This window comes from Ctenocephalides felis, unplaced genomic scaffold (assembly GCF_003426905.1).
Source record: "Ctenocephalides felis isolate EL2017-DRISC unplaced genomic scaffold, ASM342690v1 CF-g0.4_SCAFFOLD_01492, whole genome shotgun sequence".
Lineage (NCBI taxonomy): Eukaryota > Metazoa > Arthropoda > Insecta > Siphonaptera > Pulicidae > Ctenocephalides > Ctenocephalides felis.
In genome coordinates, this window is record NW_020537646.1 from 57,197,252 (window position 1) to 57,213,570 (window position 16,319).

A 16,319-nucleotide genomic window follows, 5' to 3' on the forward strand; every position below is an offset into this window, starting at 1 on the left:
AAATTTTAGCAATACCGAGCGTTGGGTATACACGTGTTCACCAGTAATACCTTTCAACCTCGACGCTTCGTCAGAGGCAATATTACTAGGAATACATTTGTTATATTTAATAGTTGACACATCACTTTCTGAATCTAGAATAAACATGCATTTTTTATTATTCACCTTTAAGCCGACTAGATTTCTATTTTTAATTTTTTTTAATGCCACAGTATTTACTTTATAGTGCAGTAAACGGAGAGGAAAAAAGGGTATAACCTCTGAATTTTTTTACTGTGCTCCGAATTTCATGAAATTTTAGAATTAGGTTCATCTTACCCTCAAATTCAAAAGTGAAAACAATTCGGATTGCGCCATCACCCCCCGGGGGGATGACACCCCTTCTCAATTGTGTAATTACATTTTTTCAAAATAACATCGGAAATCGATAGAAGAACCAATTATAAGATAAAAATGCCTTTTATAGTTTTTCAAAAAAACTAATACTTTTCAAGTTACTGACCACTAAAGATTAATGTATTTCTGACGTTTTTCTTCGTTCTTTTGCAAATATCTTCTAAAATATACATTTTAACGAAAATCATGTAATGAACAAAATAATGTCAATAAAAATCTTAATAAATTGGTATTACATAAAGTGTTCTAGGAAAAATATTAAGCAAGATTTGAAAGAGCAAAGTCGTTTTTTATTTCGTTCAAGATTTAATTGTTGTATTTAAAGCCATCTAGTGTCGAGGTTTTACATTTTATGCATTTCGGTAAAATTGGGTTTTATAGTGCTCAACATAAGCTTTAAAATGAGTGCTGTTACAAGTTTTTTGTGTGTAAAATGAGTGAGCTATCACGCAAATAAGAAGGCATATACGAAGTTTTTTTCTTTTAAATCATATGGTTTAATGAGCGCCATTTCCACCAGAATTAAAGTAATTCACATTCCATCTAGAATTCACTTCATTATAGACATCTTGATGGATTCTAGTAAATTCACTACTTTAGTACAAACTATTTTCAGAAAACTCACAATTTTATAAAAACTTTTTTTTTTCAATTTTTTTGAAAATCGAAATTATTTTCATTATATCTCAAAAAGAATAAAAGATACGTATAAAAGCTTATAGATAAAAATCAAAGGAATCTTTCTGGCTTATTATGTTTTTTATTATTTTTCTTTCACACAAAAATTGACAGAGTTATGAATGTTTAAAGACTGCGCGACCGCGCAAATTGGAAAAAAAGTTTTTATAAAATCGTGAGTTTTCTGAAAATAGTTTGTACTAAAGTAGTGAATTTACTAGAATCCATCAAGATGTCTATAATGAAGTGAATTCTAGATGGAATGTGAATTACTTTAATTCTGGTGGAAATGGCGCTCATTAAACCATATGATTTAAAAGAAAAAAACTTCGTATATGCCTTCTTATTTGCGTGATAGCTCACTCATCTTACACACAAAAAACTTGTAACAGCACTCATTTTAAAGCTTATGTTGAGCACTATAAAACCCAATTTCACCGAAATGCATAAAATGTAAAACCTCGACACTAGATGGTTTTAAATACAACAATTAAATCTTGAACGAAATAAAAAACGACTTTGCTCTTTCAAATCTTGCCTAATATTTTTCCTAGAACACTTTATGTAATACCGATTTATTAAGATTTTTATTGACATTATTTTGTTCATTACATGAATTTCGTTAAAATGTATAATTTAGGAGATATTTGCAAAAAGACGAAGAAAAACGCCAAAAATATATGAATCTTTAGTGGCCAGTAACTTGAAAAGTATTAGTTTTTTTGAAAAACTATAGAAGACATTTTTTTATTATAGTTAGCTCTTCTATCGATTTCCGACGTTATTTTGAAAAAATGTAATTACACAATTGAGAAGGGGGGTCATCCCCCCGGGGGGTGATGGCGCAACCCGAATTGTTTTCAATTTTGAATTTGAGGGTAAGATGAACCTAATTCCAAAATTTCATGAAATTCGGAGCACAGTAAAAAAATTCAGACCTAAAACGCTCCGTTTACTGCACTATTATAATTATTTATACAGGCGGGTCCTTGATTAGCGGTGGACGCGCGATTTGCCGACGATGATCTCGGGCTGGGTTGCGCTGGATTGCTGCGTCGAACATAGCTTCATCTGTCAGTTTGGGATTCTTCAACCTGGTCATCTGCGTTGAATATGGTTCTTCGCCAACAGTTTGACATTGAATGATCCTTTATTCGACAGATATTACAAAACGGTGTCGAGTATTTTTTTCTGAATTTGTTGCCTTGAAATTCTGTGCGATCCAATTTAATTCTCATAAAATTTTGTTTTTCTTGCAAAGCCATTAGTATCGCTTCTTGTAAATTGCTATGCCTAGTAGCCCAAACTAAAGTTCTCAATTCAGGCCTAAGGCCGCCTACAAAAACTATTAGAGCTAGTTCATTATGAGCAGGCTTACTACTGTCATCATTCAGACTTTCTTGATCATACATCCGTTCTAGAATTAATTCTATTCTCTGTGCATACTTTCTCACTCTTTCCCCAGTATTTTGTTTTATTTTAGTTAGTTCTAACTGCAACTCAGCCAAGAACCGTCTCTCCCCAAATTTCTTAAAAAGTATTTATTTGAGATTTGCCCAATTCATAGAAGTAATACGTCTAACATATTCAAAAGCAGCACCTTCTAATTTATTTTATATAACTTTTTTCATTTCTGCGCATGTTGCCGCGTTTAAGCCCTGTCTATAGGTTTCAATAGAAAAAATAAATTTACTTAATTCGGATGGTTCACCATTAAATTTAGGAATTAATTGTATAGCTGAGCTTAATGCCTCATAATTAAATTTTAGATCCGTATCTGTTAAAGTAAAACGTCTGGGGAAACTGGTTGCCATCTTATGGTAGGAATGTGAAAGTGTGGTTTCTCCTCCGCAAAAATAAAGAAAAAAAGATTCACTTATTTGGGTAGTAAAGTTTTTAGTGTCGGTCGCCACCTATTGTCCTTCAGTTCTTTATGAAGTAAGGCCGGTTGCTGAATTAGCCGCCGATTGTCTCTGCTTCGACCGCAGCCCCCGGGGCCTCAAAACTCGTGGTTTTCGCAATCACAGCCATCGCTTACTTAATACTTCTCAGAAGGTAATCTCCCCGGGTGCCATCATGAATTGTATTTGGTAAGTGTTGGGGCGACTGTTTTACTTTCGGATGCCTTTGGTTCTTGTCCTCGGTATTGATAAGACACTTTTTACTTAATACTTTCTTTATTAAATAATATTTACAATAATTCTAGTCGGCGACTGTTCCAAGAATCCTGGTTATAAGAATGCCTGACATATACGCATTGCACAGGTTTTATAGTAGTTCAACTAACGATACCCGCCAGGGTTACCCAACATGCTGCAAAATAAGGTTCATTATACATCGTCAAATACTCTAAATATACAAAGCCTACTTTTGGTTTGGGGACAGCCTACGAAACGCCGTCCCTCATAACGTTCTCTAGGCTCACATTAAAAAGATGTTCGATTAACATATTTTTGCGCGCTGGACCGCACGTTTTCGGTATCTGGAGCCATCAAGTTTCATCTATTCAAGACGAGATTATTTTCACTAAACCATTTCGTTGCATTTGACATAACATTTAATTTATGTTCTAATTCATTGAGAGATTTTGCTTTGATGATAAAGCTGGTATCATCCGCAACAAAAAATCACAAAGAATTGTGCAAAGAGATGAATCCCTAATGTAGATGAAAAATAAGACAGACCCTAAAATCGATCCTTGGAGCACACCCAATGTTCTCGTCAGTTTATCCGAAATAATTTGCTCGTGGTCATTATTTAAGTAAACGTTTTGTGTTTGATTAGATAGGTAATAATCAAATAGTTCGAAAAAGTTCAAACGGAGCTAAATGTACAAAAAATGGCAGTTTTTTGAGAGAACTAAGCATACGATTTGAATGATTCAAAAATCTTTCTGCTTGCGTTGGAAAAAAAACTTTTTTTTGTATATCGAAAATAATTAAAGATTTTAGATTTAATTCGTGCTAAAGTTTAAAAACTCACTTATATACTATAAATAAATAATTTTTACTTTGTAATTCAGTTCATATAATTCTTATAAATATTAGACAATGTTACAGTATTTATTTATTTATAATGATCTATTTGAAAACATTAAATTTTTCTCGAACATTTCGTTACGGTACCGAATGATCCAAGAATTTGCCTTAAGGCGCGATGCCATACACCACTAGCTTAAAATATATAAATGAGCTTTAGAATTTTAACCAGAATTAAAAATAAAATCCGAATTGTTTTTGGATACAAAAAAATAATATTGGAATAAAAAATGTTTTTATTCCCAAAAGCAATTGTTTTGTCGATATGAGCAGAAAGTAATAGCAGAAAATAATTTAAATTGGATGCTTCTTTCTCTCAAAATTTCGATTTATATTTTCTGCGCTTTTTGCTCCGTATCTCCGAAACGGCTGGATCTGCCTTTGCCAAAAACTAAAAAGCACATTTCAATATCAATAGGAATCGAATGTTTTTGAACCATTCAAATCGGTTATTACCCGTGCGCTCGAAAACGTGGACGAAAAATTGCGGGCACACAAAACACATATACGTACACACACATTATTTTTTCCAAAATGTTCAGAAACCATAAAAACGTGAAAAAATTTAAGAACTTTCAATTTCAATTTGGGAATCGACCTGATTAGTTTTTGGGCAAAACTTCGCTGGGACAATTTCTTGTAATTAACTGTTGAAACATTGTTTTTCGACGAATTTTATGATTTTTTTTTTAATAATAGATACGATGTTTCATACTTTATACTAAAATATTGCGGCCCTACGACAAGTCGTTTAATTTTAAAAATTGGTCAAAGTCTGAAAAATTGTATCGTTTTCTGGCGTTTGTCAAAATTAGACCTTCCATCGACGTTTGTTCAAAAAGGCCTAAATCGATTTCAAAACTTTAGAAGCCTCGATGAGGATTATTGTTTCTCTGTTTTGCGAGACCATCGGCCAGGCCGTTTCTTTGTGAAGAGCATAAAAGTGTAAAACTTTTCGTCCACGTTTTAGATCACAATCCTGAATCGATTTTAAAAAAATAAAAACTATTAGAAAGATATTGGTTGATACTGATTAGTTTTCGGTAAAAATTGAGCCAGGCATTTCTTTATAATTAACTGTTAAACGTTTCTGCCGATTTCAATGAAACTTATTTTTGACGATAGATATCTTGATTCAAAAAAACATACTAAAATATTACGGTCCTACGAGTCAATCAACTCAATTAGAAATGGCTTTGGAATTAGCAAGAAAGTAAATGAACACCCAACATTCAATTCATTAAATTGTAAACTAGTGGTATATGGCATCGTGCCTTAAGGCAAATTGCTGGAACTTCCCGTACCAAAAGTTTTTTTTTAAATTAATTTTAATTAAATTGAATTAAATGTTTTTTTTATTTCGAAATATTACGGATTTTTTTCCAAAGCAATCGCACTGCTTTAACTGCATAGAGACGAATTATCGAGGCGCGCAAGCGCCGCGTCGCCGTCTAACGGATAAACGATGTTCCGGAACCCATAGAAATGTAAACAAAATTGATACACATTTTTAAAATCTCTATTAAATATCTGATAATTTGATGTACATATGTCTAATGATCATTTTTGACCGTCAAATGGCATTTTTTTTACTTTTTTTACTAGATCTCCGAAACCGCTGGGCCTGCCTTACCAAAAATTGAATCCGTTGTTCACCTTGTCAATACAAATAAAATTTTTTTTGAATGATTAAAATCGGACGCTCCGTTATCTTAAAAACTGAGGTACCGTTTTTGGCACATTTTACCTCGTATCTTCGGAACCGCTAGACCTGCGTTTGCCAAAAATGCAATACGAATCGAATGTTTTTTAAATTATTCAAATCGGTTGACCGTGTTCCCGGAATCGTCGACGAACACACACACACACATACATCAATTTCTTCTAAGGTATTCCAAAATGTTCAGAAGGTTTTCAAACGTAAATATATATAAAAAATTTCTTTCTAGATTTTTTTGCGATTACTATAACTTACCCTACGGTAAGTTAAAAATGTAATTTTGTCTGTATGTGCTTAATATTTTTTACACTAAATTATTATGTTTTTTTCAACAAAAGATTTCGACGTTTTTTATGAAATTTAACATTGCTAAAAAGGTCATGCACTAAACGCTCATACGAAAACTGGTTGATTTATAAAAAATAATTGGAGTTTTGTATAATAACCTACAATTTTAGGACATATAAACAAGAACGTTACTGTGCTTTATAATTAATATAATGAGAAGAATGATATCAATTAGAAATCGCAAGGACTTGACCTAATTGAAAGCTAACTTTGATTTTCGAAATAAACAATTGTATATTTTATCTGAATATCTAAATCCTAATTTCTATTGATTAAGTTATTTATAACAACTATCGAGAAGTTTTTGTAACTTGCCTTAAGAAAAATGCCACTTTTAACTAGTTTATATTATTTGGATTATTTTATGTGCACTTTAATAAACTTTTTTCAATATAGATACGTGGAAAAGGTCTCGATTTGGCTATTATTGCAAAAGATTACAACTTAATAAAATGGATTGGGGCCAACTCATATAGAACATCACATTATCCTTATTCGGAAGAAGTTATGGACCTGGCGGACAAAAACGGCATCATGATAATCAATGAATGTCCAAGTGTAGATACAGAGTAAGTACTTACGTAACCAACTATATATTAATATATTATTAACTTCTCGAAGGAGTTTTCTCGACGTTTTAAGTCATTCTAAATTGAAGAAGATCAAATTTGGAATAAGTATATATGTGTGTGTGTGCCTGTGAGTGAACAGATTTTTTACCGTAAATCGACGTTTTCCCGAAAACGGCAGAAATTTTTGTGTGAATTTTTTAAGCTAAAATATTACGGCCCTACAACAACTCAGTTGATTTTAAAAATTTGTCAATGTTTGAAAAAATTAGTTTCGTTTTTTTTGGCGTTTGTCAAAATTAGATTTTTTATCGACGTTTTTTCAAAAACGGTTGAGTCGATTTGAGAAAACGTCGATTTACGGCAAAAAAAGCTGTTCACATACACACACACTCACACATTTTTCTAAAGGGTATGGGCGTGTTTCCATACAAAATTGGCCCCACCCTGGTATTTAAATAATTTTGATGCCATTTTATAGGTATTTTCGAGAAAATCTGATATACCAAATTTCAAATCCGTAGCTCATCATTTGGCCGAGATATCAGTGAAAACATGTGAAAGTGGCCCCTTTTTTCAAACTCACTTTTTGTCGTAAATATAAGAGATATCGAAAAAATGTTAACGTCATTCTGTTTATACTGGTATTGTCTATGTTGTTCATAACAAATAATGTGAAAAAATTATTTGTTAGTGCGAGAAAAAGTGAAAATAATTTTTTGTTTTGAATTTTCGGGTAGTGCGGTTGTTTGGACTAATTTTTAATTAGCATCATTAGAAAGGCTATTGAATTTTCTTTTAGTGTGCAAAATTTTATTTTTTTTCATGTGGTAGAACACATTCAAAAGTAGAAAAAACCTGAGCAAGTACACGCTCGCGCTCATATAGCACCCGTGTAAGTCGTCTCTCATTCGCAACGACTAGCAACAGCATTGCTCGCCGCGCGTCTTGATAAATTAAAACATTTCTAATAAAACACAAGATATATACATTTATATTTTGAATAATCATATATTTATATGTATATGTGTAATAATAACTATATCTTTATTTAAGAAAATTATTTACATATTGCACAAGTATATTATATGATTTAATTATCATAATTAATTAATAATTAACTAATTAATTATTACTTGTTAATTAAGTATTAATTATTAATTATTAGTTAATATTAATTAATAATTATCACTAAATAAATAAAAATAGATTGATAAAAAATATACATAATAATAGTACATCGGTATATGATTTCTATTCATGCTATAGCAATGTATAGAATTGCAAGTATACTAAATTAGTCTGAAAATATATTAAATAATATCTTGAAGTTTTTTTTATAATTTAAATAATATATAAAATATATTAAATAGAATAGCTTTACCTATAAATACTAATAATAATTGTTGAACTACTGTACTATTGTGTACGATCCTTAATTAAAACGATATTTCATATTTCGCTGCATTATAATTATATATTGTATTGTGGTTACAACTAAATTATATACTAATCAAATTAAATTAACACTAAAATATAAGAAAAGTCAAAATCGACTGGTACAAAGGTGTAGAACACATAAAAATTAAAAAAAAAAATTGAATAATTATTAAAAACTTCGTGATTAGTTAAATTCGAAAATTATATTAATTTCATTCTATCTGTATTTTGTTATCTTATGTGTGGTTTATGCAAGCGAAATTTCAAATATCGTTTTAATTAAGGATGATACACAATAGTGCAGTAGTTCAATAATTATTGAGTATTTATAAGTAGAGTAATTCTATTCTATAGAATATATTTTGAATATATAATCTCCAATTTGAATAATAATATATATTATTTAATTTAAAAAAAAACTTCAAGATATTATTTAATATATGTATGACTGACTTAGTATACCATACTTGCATTTGTATACATTGCTGTAGCATAAATAGTAATCCTATTATTAAGTATATTTAGTAATACTATTATTATGTATATGTTTTATCAATCTATATTTTATTTATTTAGTGGTGTTAATAATTCATATTAATAATTAATAAATTATTAATGATGATTAAATCATATAATATACTTGTGCAATATCTAAATAATTTTCTTATATAAAGATATAGTTATTATTACACATATACATATAAATATATGATTATTCAAAATATAAATGTATATATCTTGTGTTTTATTAGAAATGTTTTAATTTATCAAGACGCGCGGCGAGCAATGCTGTTGCTAGTCGTTGCGAATGAGAGACGACTTACACGGGTGCTATATGGGCGCAAGCGTGTACTTGCTCAGGTTTTTTCTACTTTTGAATGTGTTCTACCACATGAAAAAAAAATAAAATTTTGCACACTAAAAGAAAATTCAATAGCCTTTCCAAAAATTAGTCCAAACAACCGCACTACCCGAAAATTCAAAACAAAAAATTATTTGCACTTTTTCTAACACTAACAAATAATTTTTCTACATTATTTGTTATGAACAACATAGACAATATCAGTATAAACAGAATGACGTTAACATTTTTTCGATATCTCTCATATTTACGACAAAAAGTGAGTTTGAAAAAAGGGGCCACTTTCACATGTTTTCACTGATATCTCGGCCAAATGATGAGCTACGGATTTGAAATTTGGTATATCGGATTTTCTGGTGGGGCCAATTCTGTATGTAAACACGCCCATACCCTTTGATCTCATTCGATTCAGAATAGCTTGAAACGTCGAGAAAACATAAAATTAGCGAATCGGATTTTTTATGTAAACATAAACTTCTCCTTCGGGAATTCAATGTGCAACTATATAACTACAGATAATTTAAATGTATTTGAGAAAGTTATATTGGAAATGGAAATGTTTAGATTTAATTGAAAGCAATAACTTTATTTTTGAAATAAACAGTTGAAAATTTTATCTAAATATCTAAATTTCAACTTTGGTTGGTTAAGTCAATTATTACACATTTCAGAAAGTTCATGCGACTTGCGTTAAGGCTAAATGCCACTTTCAACTAGTTATAATATTGATGTTCTTGCTGCTAAGCACAATTCTTATATCAAAATTGTGAGTCAAACTGTAAAAAGATAAAAATAAAAAAATAGTGATGTATGGCATCATGCCTTAAGCCAAATAACTTTCCGTACCGTAACGAAATATTCGATATTCTTTTGTGTACATATTGTGAGGTTTGTCCAGTATATTCTGTTTCTTGTAAAGACTGTGCTTTCCAATATATTGGACAAACCTCACAATATGTACACAAAAGAATGAGACAACATGAACTAAGTGTGGTCCACCATAAACAAAAAAAAATTCAAAAGTACCCTAATACAGCACTCTATTGAAAATGCCCACTCGGTTAACTTCACTCCAAAGATCTTATATCATGAAAGTTGCATCTTTAGGAGATTATTTGCGGAAAGTTGTCTTATTCTAATGAACGTTTCTAATAGTGTCGACATTAGATGAGATCACAAACTATTACATGATTCTTATTTAAATTTTTTACACTTTGTGACAAACAATTAATATCGACTTCCATTTAAGATCAATAATTTAAGTATTCACATCCATACATATAAAAACACACACACACATCCTTACAGTTCTCAAGTGGTCACACGTGTGAGCGTGACTCAAAATCAGTTTATTACAAACAGACGATCTCATAACATCGAGAGAATAATATTATTTGGTTTTCAAATAATAATTTAAAAAAAGACAAAACTTATAGTAATTTTGATTTACAAAATTTACCTATTCGGCTGAAAAATAACTCATAAATTTAATTTTTGTTAAAATCTTGTTTAGTAAAAAAGTGCTAACGTATATTCAAACATACAGGTGATAATTTCAATTTTGTCATTAACCTTTTCTTAAAATTTTGCATAACTTTCAAAAAAAATTATCATTTTTAATATCCTGTTATATAATCCACTCATTTATTTTTATCATTTTCATTTTGATCATATTATCATATTTCTGTACATTATTATTTTTTCAACTAATTTATTAATTAAAAAATCCATTTTCTTTTCTTAAGCATATTGTTTGCTTAAATCTCATGAAGATCATGTTTCTTGACAGATGTCCTGAAGATGGAACGTATCTAGTTCCGAAACGTCGACAGTAAATAAATAAATAAATAAAGAAATAGTTTATTTTAAATTTTTTTTTTTTTTTTATTACTTTTTGGATTCTTGTTCGAAACTCTACAAAATTTATACAAATCCAAGACTCTATCATTTAATATATATATATATATATATATATATATATATATATATATATATATATATATATAGATTTAGATTTGTTTGTTTGAGATTGAGACATATCTTGAATGTTGATTTTCAGCCAATCGTCGAAATACAAGAAAACAAATAAATAATAAAATATTTATTTATACTTTCTGACACGGGTTTGTCATCATTCAGCAACTTCTTTTGAAATTTTTGTTAATACATTATCTAAAAGAATTTTTACATAGTTAAAAAAAAAAATAAACATGTTATAGATTAAAAGATAAAATGACATGTAAAAAATTGATACTTACAACACTAGGAAAAACCATAAAATTTTTTTTTTTATTAATTAATATATAGAACATAAAGAATATAAAGTAAACATTTTTTTGGTCTTGAATGTTTGAAGATTTGTGTAATGTAAGTTCTATCAAACGAATCAGAATTACATTAATTGAATCCCATGAATTAAAATTACATTATGGATACCACACCAGGGTAAAATTAAGTTCTTACTTTTCTTTAAATTCAAAACTTGTAAATTTGATAAACAAGTGAAACTTTTTGTTACGCTCTAGAATATTCAAATTAATTCCAAAATTTTTTGATACAAATTTTTGTTTAAATTAGTTCATACATTTAAATTCTCAATCTTTGAATATGAAGTTGTGTAGTGTCAGTTTTGAAGCAATGTCTGTAGAAATAAAAAACATCTTTTCTTCTTTATCTTCACTTACGCAAAAAATCGATTATTTAACGAATTTCTTAATATCTTATGCAGAATCATTTATAGTTATTTTTTCTAATTAGAAAAACAAAAATATGCAAAAGTAAATTCGTATGGTTCATTTTTACAAAAGTTTACCACTAGGCAAGATTAAACTTTTTCTTCTGGAACATTTTCCATGGAATCTAACGCGGAACGTATGGGCCAATATTTTCTTTGAGAGTGAAGCCACAAGGGACGTTTGAACCACTCACTATTATTAAGCAATGTATTTGGCAATGAACCACGAGAAACACAATCGGCAATATATTCCTCGGAGGGAATATGACATCTCTTGGCAGAAGGAAGTAAATCATGAGCTTTCGTTACTCTATTTGCGACAAAAGTTTACCAACTATGTGTTGGACCTGTTAACCAATCGAGCATAATCATTGAGTCTGTAAAACTATACATTCCGTCGATACGTAAAGAATGCTGCTTGGAAGTTATGACAAAGAATAATAATTTGGTCAGTAAATGCGCAGCGCACAACTCTAACCTAGCTAAAATTTGAACTTTAATGGAAGTAATTTTTAATTTTGCAATAAGAAGGTAATATTATTATCATGGAAAGGCTTGATATAAATCACATCACAATAAGCCTTTTCTGAACTATCCGCAAAACCGTAAAGGGAACAACGAAAATAATTTTTTGTACCTACAAAGCGAGAAATGGAAAGACTACAATTAATGAAGAAGGTAATTGCTCATTCCAATCCAATTTTGATAACCATAGTTGTTTCATGATCATTTTGAATTTGATGGTAGCAGGCGTAATGAAACCTAGGATAAAATTTACCGTTTTGTCCAATTTTGATGGAGAAGGTTGATATTAAATTTAAAACAATCTTGAATTGGATCCTATCTCAATCTCAGTACTTTAACGGACATATCAAATTCAGAAATTATTTATGAACAATTATTTGCGTTTTGTGTGGTGATTCAAATTGTTTATACATTAGATGATCTATCGAAGCCCACTTTGTTAATTCAAAACGCGCGGAACGGAACAAACTCGATAATTAAACGTAATTTTTTATGCAATTTCGAATGTGTCTGCACTAGTGACCACATCGTCGATATAAATAATATTTTGAATTATATCAGTGGCTAAGGGGTAATTTTTCCTCTCATCTTTATTGTTATTTGCTTATATTTTACATTAAATCATATTACGGATATTATTTTCATGTAAATTTTATCCTTTGCTCTTTTATTTATTTGAATTTATGTTATTATTTATCAATATTACTTGATGTTAATAAATTAGCAGTTGCAATAATTATTGAAATTGAAAAAAAAAAATCTTTAGCCAGTTGTTCAATAGAGCGTAACGCATGAAAAGGAGATGACGTAATAACAAACGTAACAGTGTTTAATTCATAAACGCCGAGGGGATCTTCCGGAGAAAATCTCCAAAGTATCCTTTGAAATCGTCTATCTTGATCATGAAATAATATATTTCTATACATTTGTTAATGTCGGACGTTAACGCAATTCTAAGAAAGTTTAGTAACTTAGTCAGACTATGCGAAGAATAAAACATATGAGAGATGGTAAAAAAATAACATGTCAATTCTTAATTGAATCTAGGAAGTAATTAAGTAAGTTTTGTAGGAATATCCAATGCTTCTATGTTTAGAAGTCAGAATCAATATTAAGAATTTGTAATCTTGACAGGAAAGCAGTAGCCTTGGTATTTGATTAAAATATATAATAGTTGCTCAGTATCTTGCTCCAATAAAACTTTGTCTCATTTTTCTGCTATTATAGAAAATGATACAAGGTTTTGAATAAGTCACTCTCATGAGATTTGCATGTAGCACCACTGGCGGTTATTTATAAGTTTCCCATCGTACATGTTCGTTTTTGAAACACATGGGAATTTGTCCTGGTGGAATCATCAATTATGGAATTTTCAATTGCCGCATGCCTTTTGTTGAATAGGAAGTCAAATTTTTTGACTATTTTCCAGAGTTGTGAAAACAATAGCAGCAAAAACAATAGATTCCTCTGAATAGAAGCAAGTTACTGATAAAGTTACTACATATAATTGTACAAAGGTAAAAGGAAGCAATTAATTAAAAGGTAACAAATAGAAGCATCAGAATTGGCGTTTTTGCCATATGAAAAAACATATTTCCATAAACATATTAGAGCTTTACTACAGGGCGTTTAAAAAAGTAGCCTTGGTTCTCACTAAAGCTGTACGCACTTTTCGGGAAAAACGTCTTCAATAACTTCCATAGACCATTGAAGTGGAGGCAAATTTACATTTTGGATTAGAACAAATATAACCTTTTTAGCCGGGGGAAAAGAGGTGTGATTGTAAATCACTTAAATATTCAAAATGCCATCTCTTACAATAAGAGTGTATTATTATATCAATTAATCGTTTTCGTATCGGTAAATCGATTTGCAACATGTCCTTAGCTGGAAGGATGTTCAAGGGAGTGGAGGTGAGGAAATGAACTGGCGTAAGGCGTTGGGGATCACTTGGATCTGAACTCATCCAACACAATGGTCGAGAATTGAGAAGCGCCTCAATCTGGATTAACACGGTATTTAAATAATCATAAGTAAGAATTTGTTCACCTCTTACACGATATGAATGAACCTTTATAGATTCTGTGTTGGACTCTCACAAACCGCCGAAATGGGGTGCAGCTGGCGGATTGAAAGACCAATTGATATTATGCTTTTAAACTTTTAACGCCCCTGAATTTTCTTACGCGAAAGGGACCAGCATAGTCAGTACCGGGGTGTTGAAAAGGTTTTGCCTTCATAACACGAGGAGAAAGTAAATCAGCTATTTTTTGTTTTAATACATGTTGCCTGAACGTACATAGTTGCGGTGGACATAAGGTTTATATAATGTGATAAATCTGATCCATTTACAACGCATAAAGTATTACTTTGATTGGAATCGGAAATATTCTGATTGGAATTTTTGGAAAGAATATTGGTTTGAAATTGTATTATTGTCAACACTATTGTTAGAATGTAATAAAGTATGATGTCTGGTATTGCAAGACAGACATGTTTGCTTAGAATGGCGTAGACAATTACGTTCATGACCCAGGCAATTAGAACAGAGATTTAATTTTTTAATTGCCGACCATCTATCATTGATGTTTAATTATAGAAATTGTGAGCATTTGAAAACGTTATGATTCTTGTTGCATAAATAACATTTAAGCGATATGACAGTGCTGGTTACAAAAGAATTAGAAGTGTTGGGTTTCGTAACTTTTTTGAAATTCATAAACATATCTTTGACCTTTTTGCACTTTATTTATATATTGTAATAATTCTTTATATGAGGGAAATTCGCCTTGAAAATAAACCTAAAATTTTTTCTAGAAATTTGTATCTAATTTTGATAGAGCGATCGATGTTAGTAAAAAATCATATAGGTCTGGAATATTTAATTGATTTAATGCTTGCACAGCAGTGTCAAAATTTTTAATAAAGTTATGCAACTGCGACGAGTTTACAGTTTTAAATGACATTAACTGTTTAAAATAGTTAATGCCCAGATAACGTTTATTTTTGTATTTGTTTATTAGTGCATCCCACAAAATATAATAATTATTGAAAGTAGGTAGTATTGTGTTGAAAATTTTCTGTACAGAGCCTTCTAATGCGCCCATTATATAATGAAATTTAGATATCGATTCGATATCGGGATTCTCGTAAATAAATGTTTTAAATGTTTTGTAAAACAGCGGCCATTTTTTTAAATCACCCGCAAATTTGGGTATTTCAATTGTTGGTAGACGGGATTTTGAAATGAATTTTGATGGGTAATCTTCACTTTCAGTAATAGAGAAAGTAGTATTTACAACAAAAATCGTTTTTTTAATGTACTGTATCTCCGTGTATTATACGGATAGGAGGGCAGCATAATCCGGTACGGAACTGGGATTTTTCAATTTATTAATATAGTCGGTAAGTTTTATAAATTGGTCTCGAAAGTTATCTAACACCATCAGGTTTGTACAGAATTGTTGCTTCCTTGACGCATCTTCCACATTTCTACTCAAGTCGCACGTCTTCTGTATAATCGATAAATACATTTCTCGTTTTGAAATTAGTTGTGCGACTTCAGCACTGGCAGATTGGGCGGCATATTTAGGAAAGGTTACGATTATGTAAGAAACCTAAAATATAATAACTTTACCTTGATTCCCTGTAAATACAATTGTTATAATATTGACGTTCTTGCTGCTAAGCACAATTCTTATATCAAAATTGTGAGTCAAACTGTAAAAAGATAAAAATAAAAAAAATAGTGATGTATGGCATCATGCCTTAAGCCAAATAAATTTCCGTACCGTAACGAAATATTCGATATTCTTTTGTGTACATATTGTGAGGTTTGTCCAGTATATTCTGTTTCTTGCAAAGACTGTGCTTTCCAATATATTGGACAAACCTCACAATATGTACACAAAAGAATGAGACAACATGAACTAAGTGTGGTCCACCATGAACAAAAAAAATTCAAAAGTACCCTAATACAGCACTCTATTGAAAATGCCCACTCGGTTAA

General features: G+C 30.3%; 1 protein-coding gene across 1 annotated transcript in view; it reads left to right on the forward strand.

Annotated features, from left to right (window-relative positions):
• LOC113371439 (beta-glucuronidase) overlaps positions 1–16,319 on the forward strand; it is a gene marked incomplete at its 3' end in the record, with an annotated part of 608,953 nt that overhangs the window by 257,751 nt on the left and 334,883 nt on the right. The window contains 1 exon segment of the mRNA XM_026612065.1: positions 6,577–6,749. Coding sequence (XP_026467850.1) covers positions 6,577–6,749 — 173 coding nt within the window.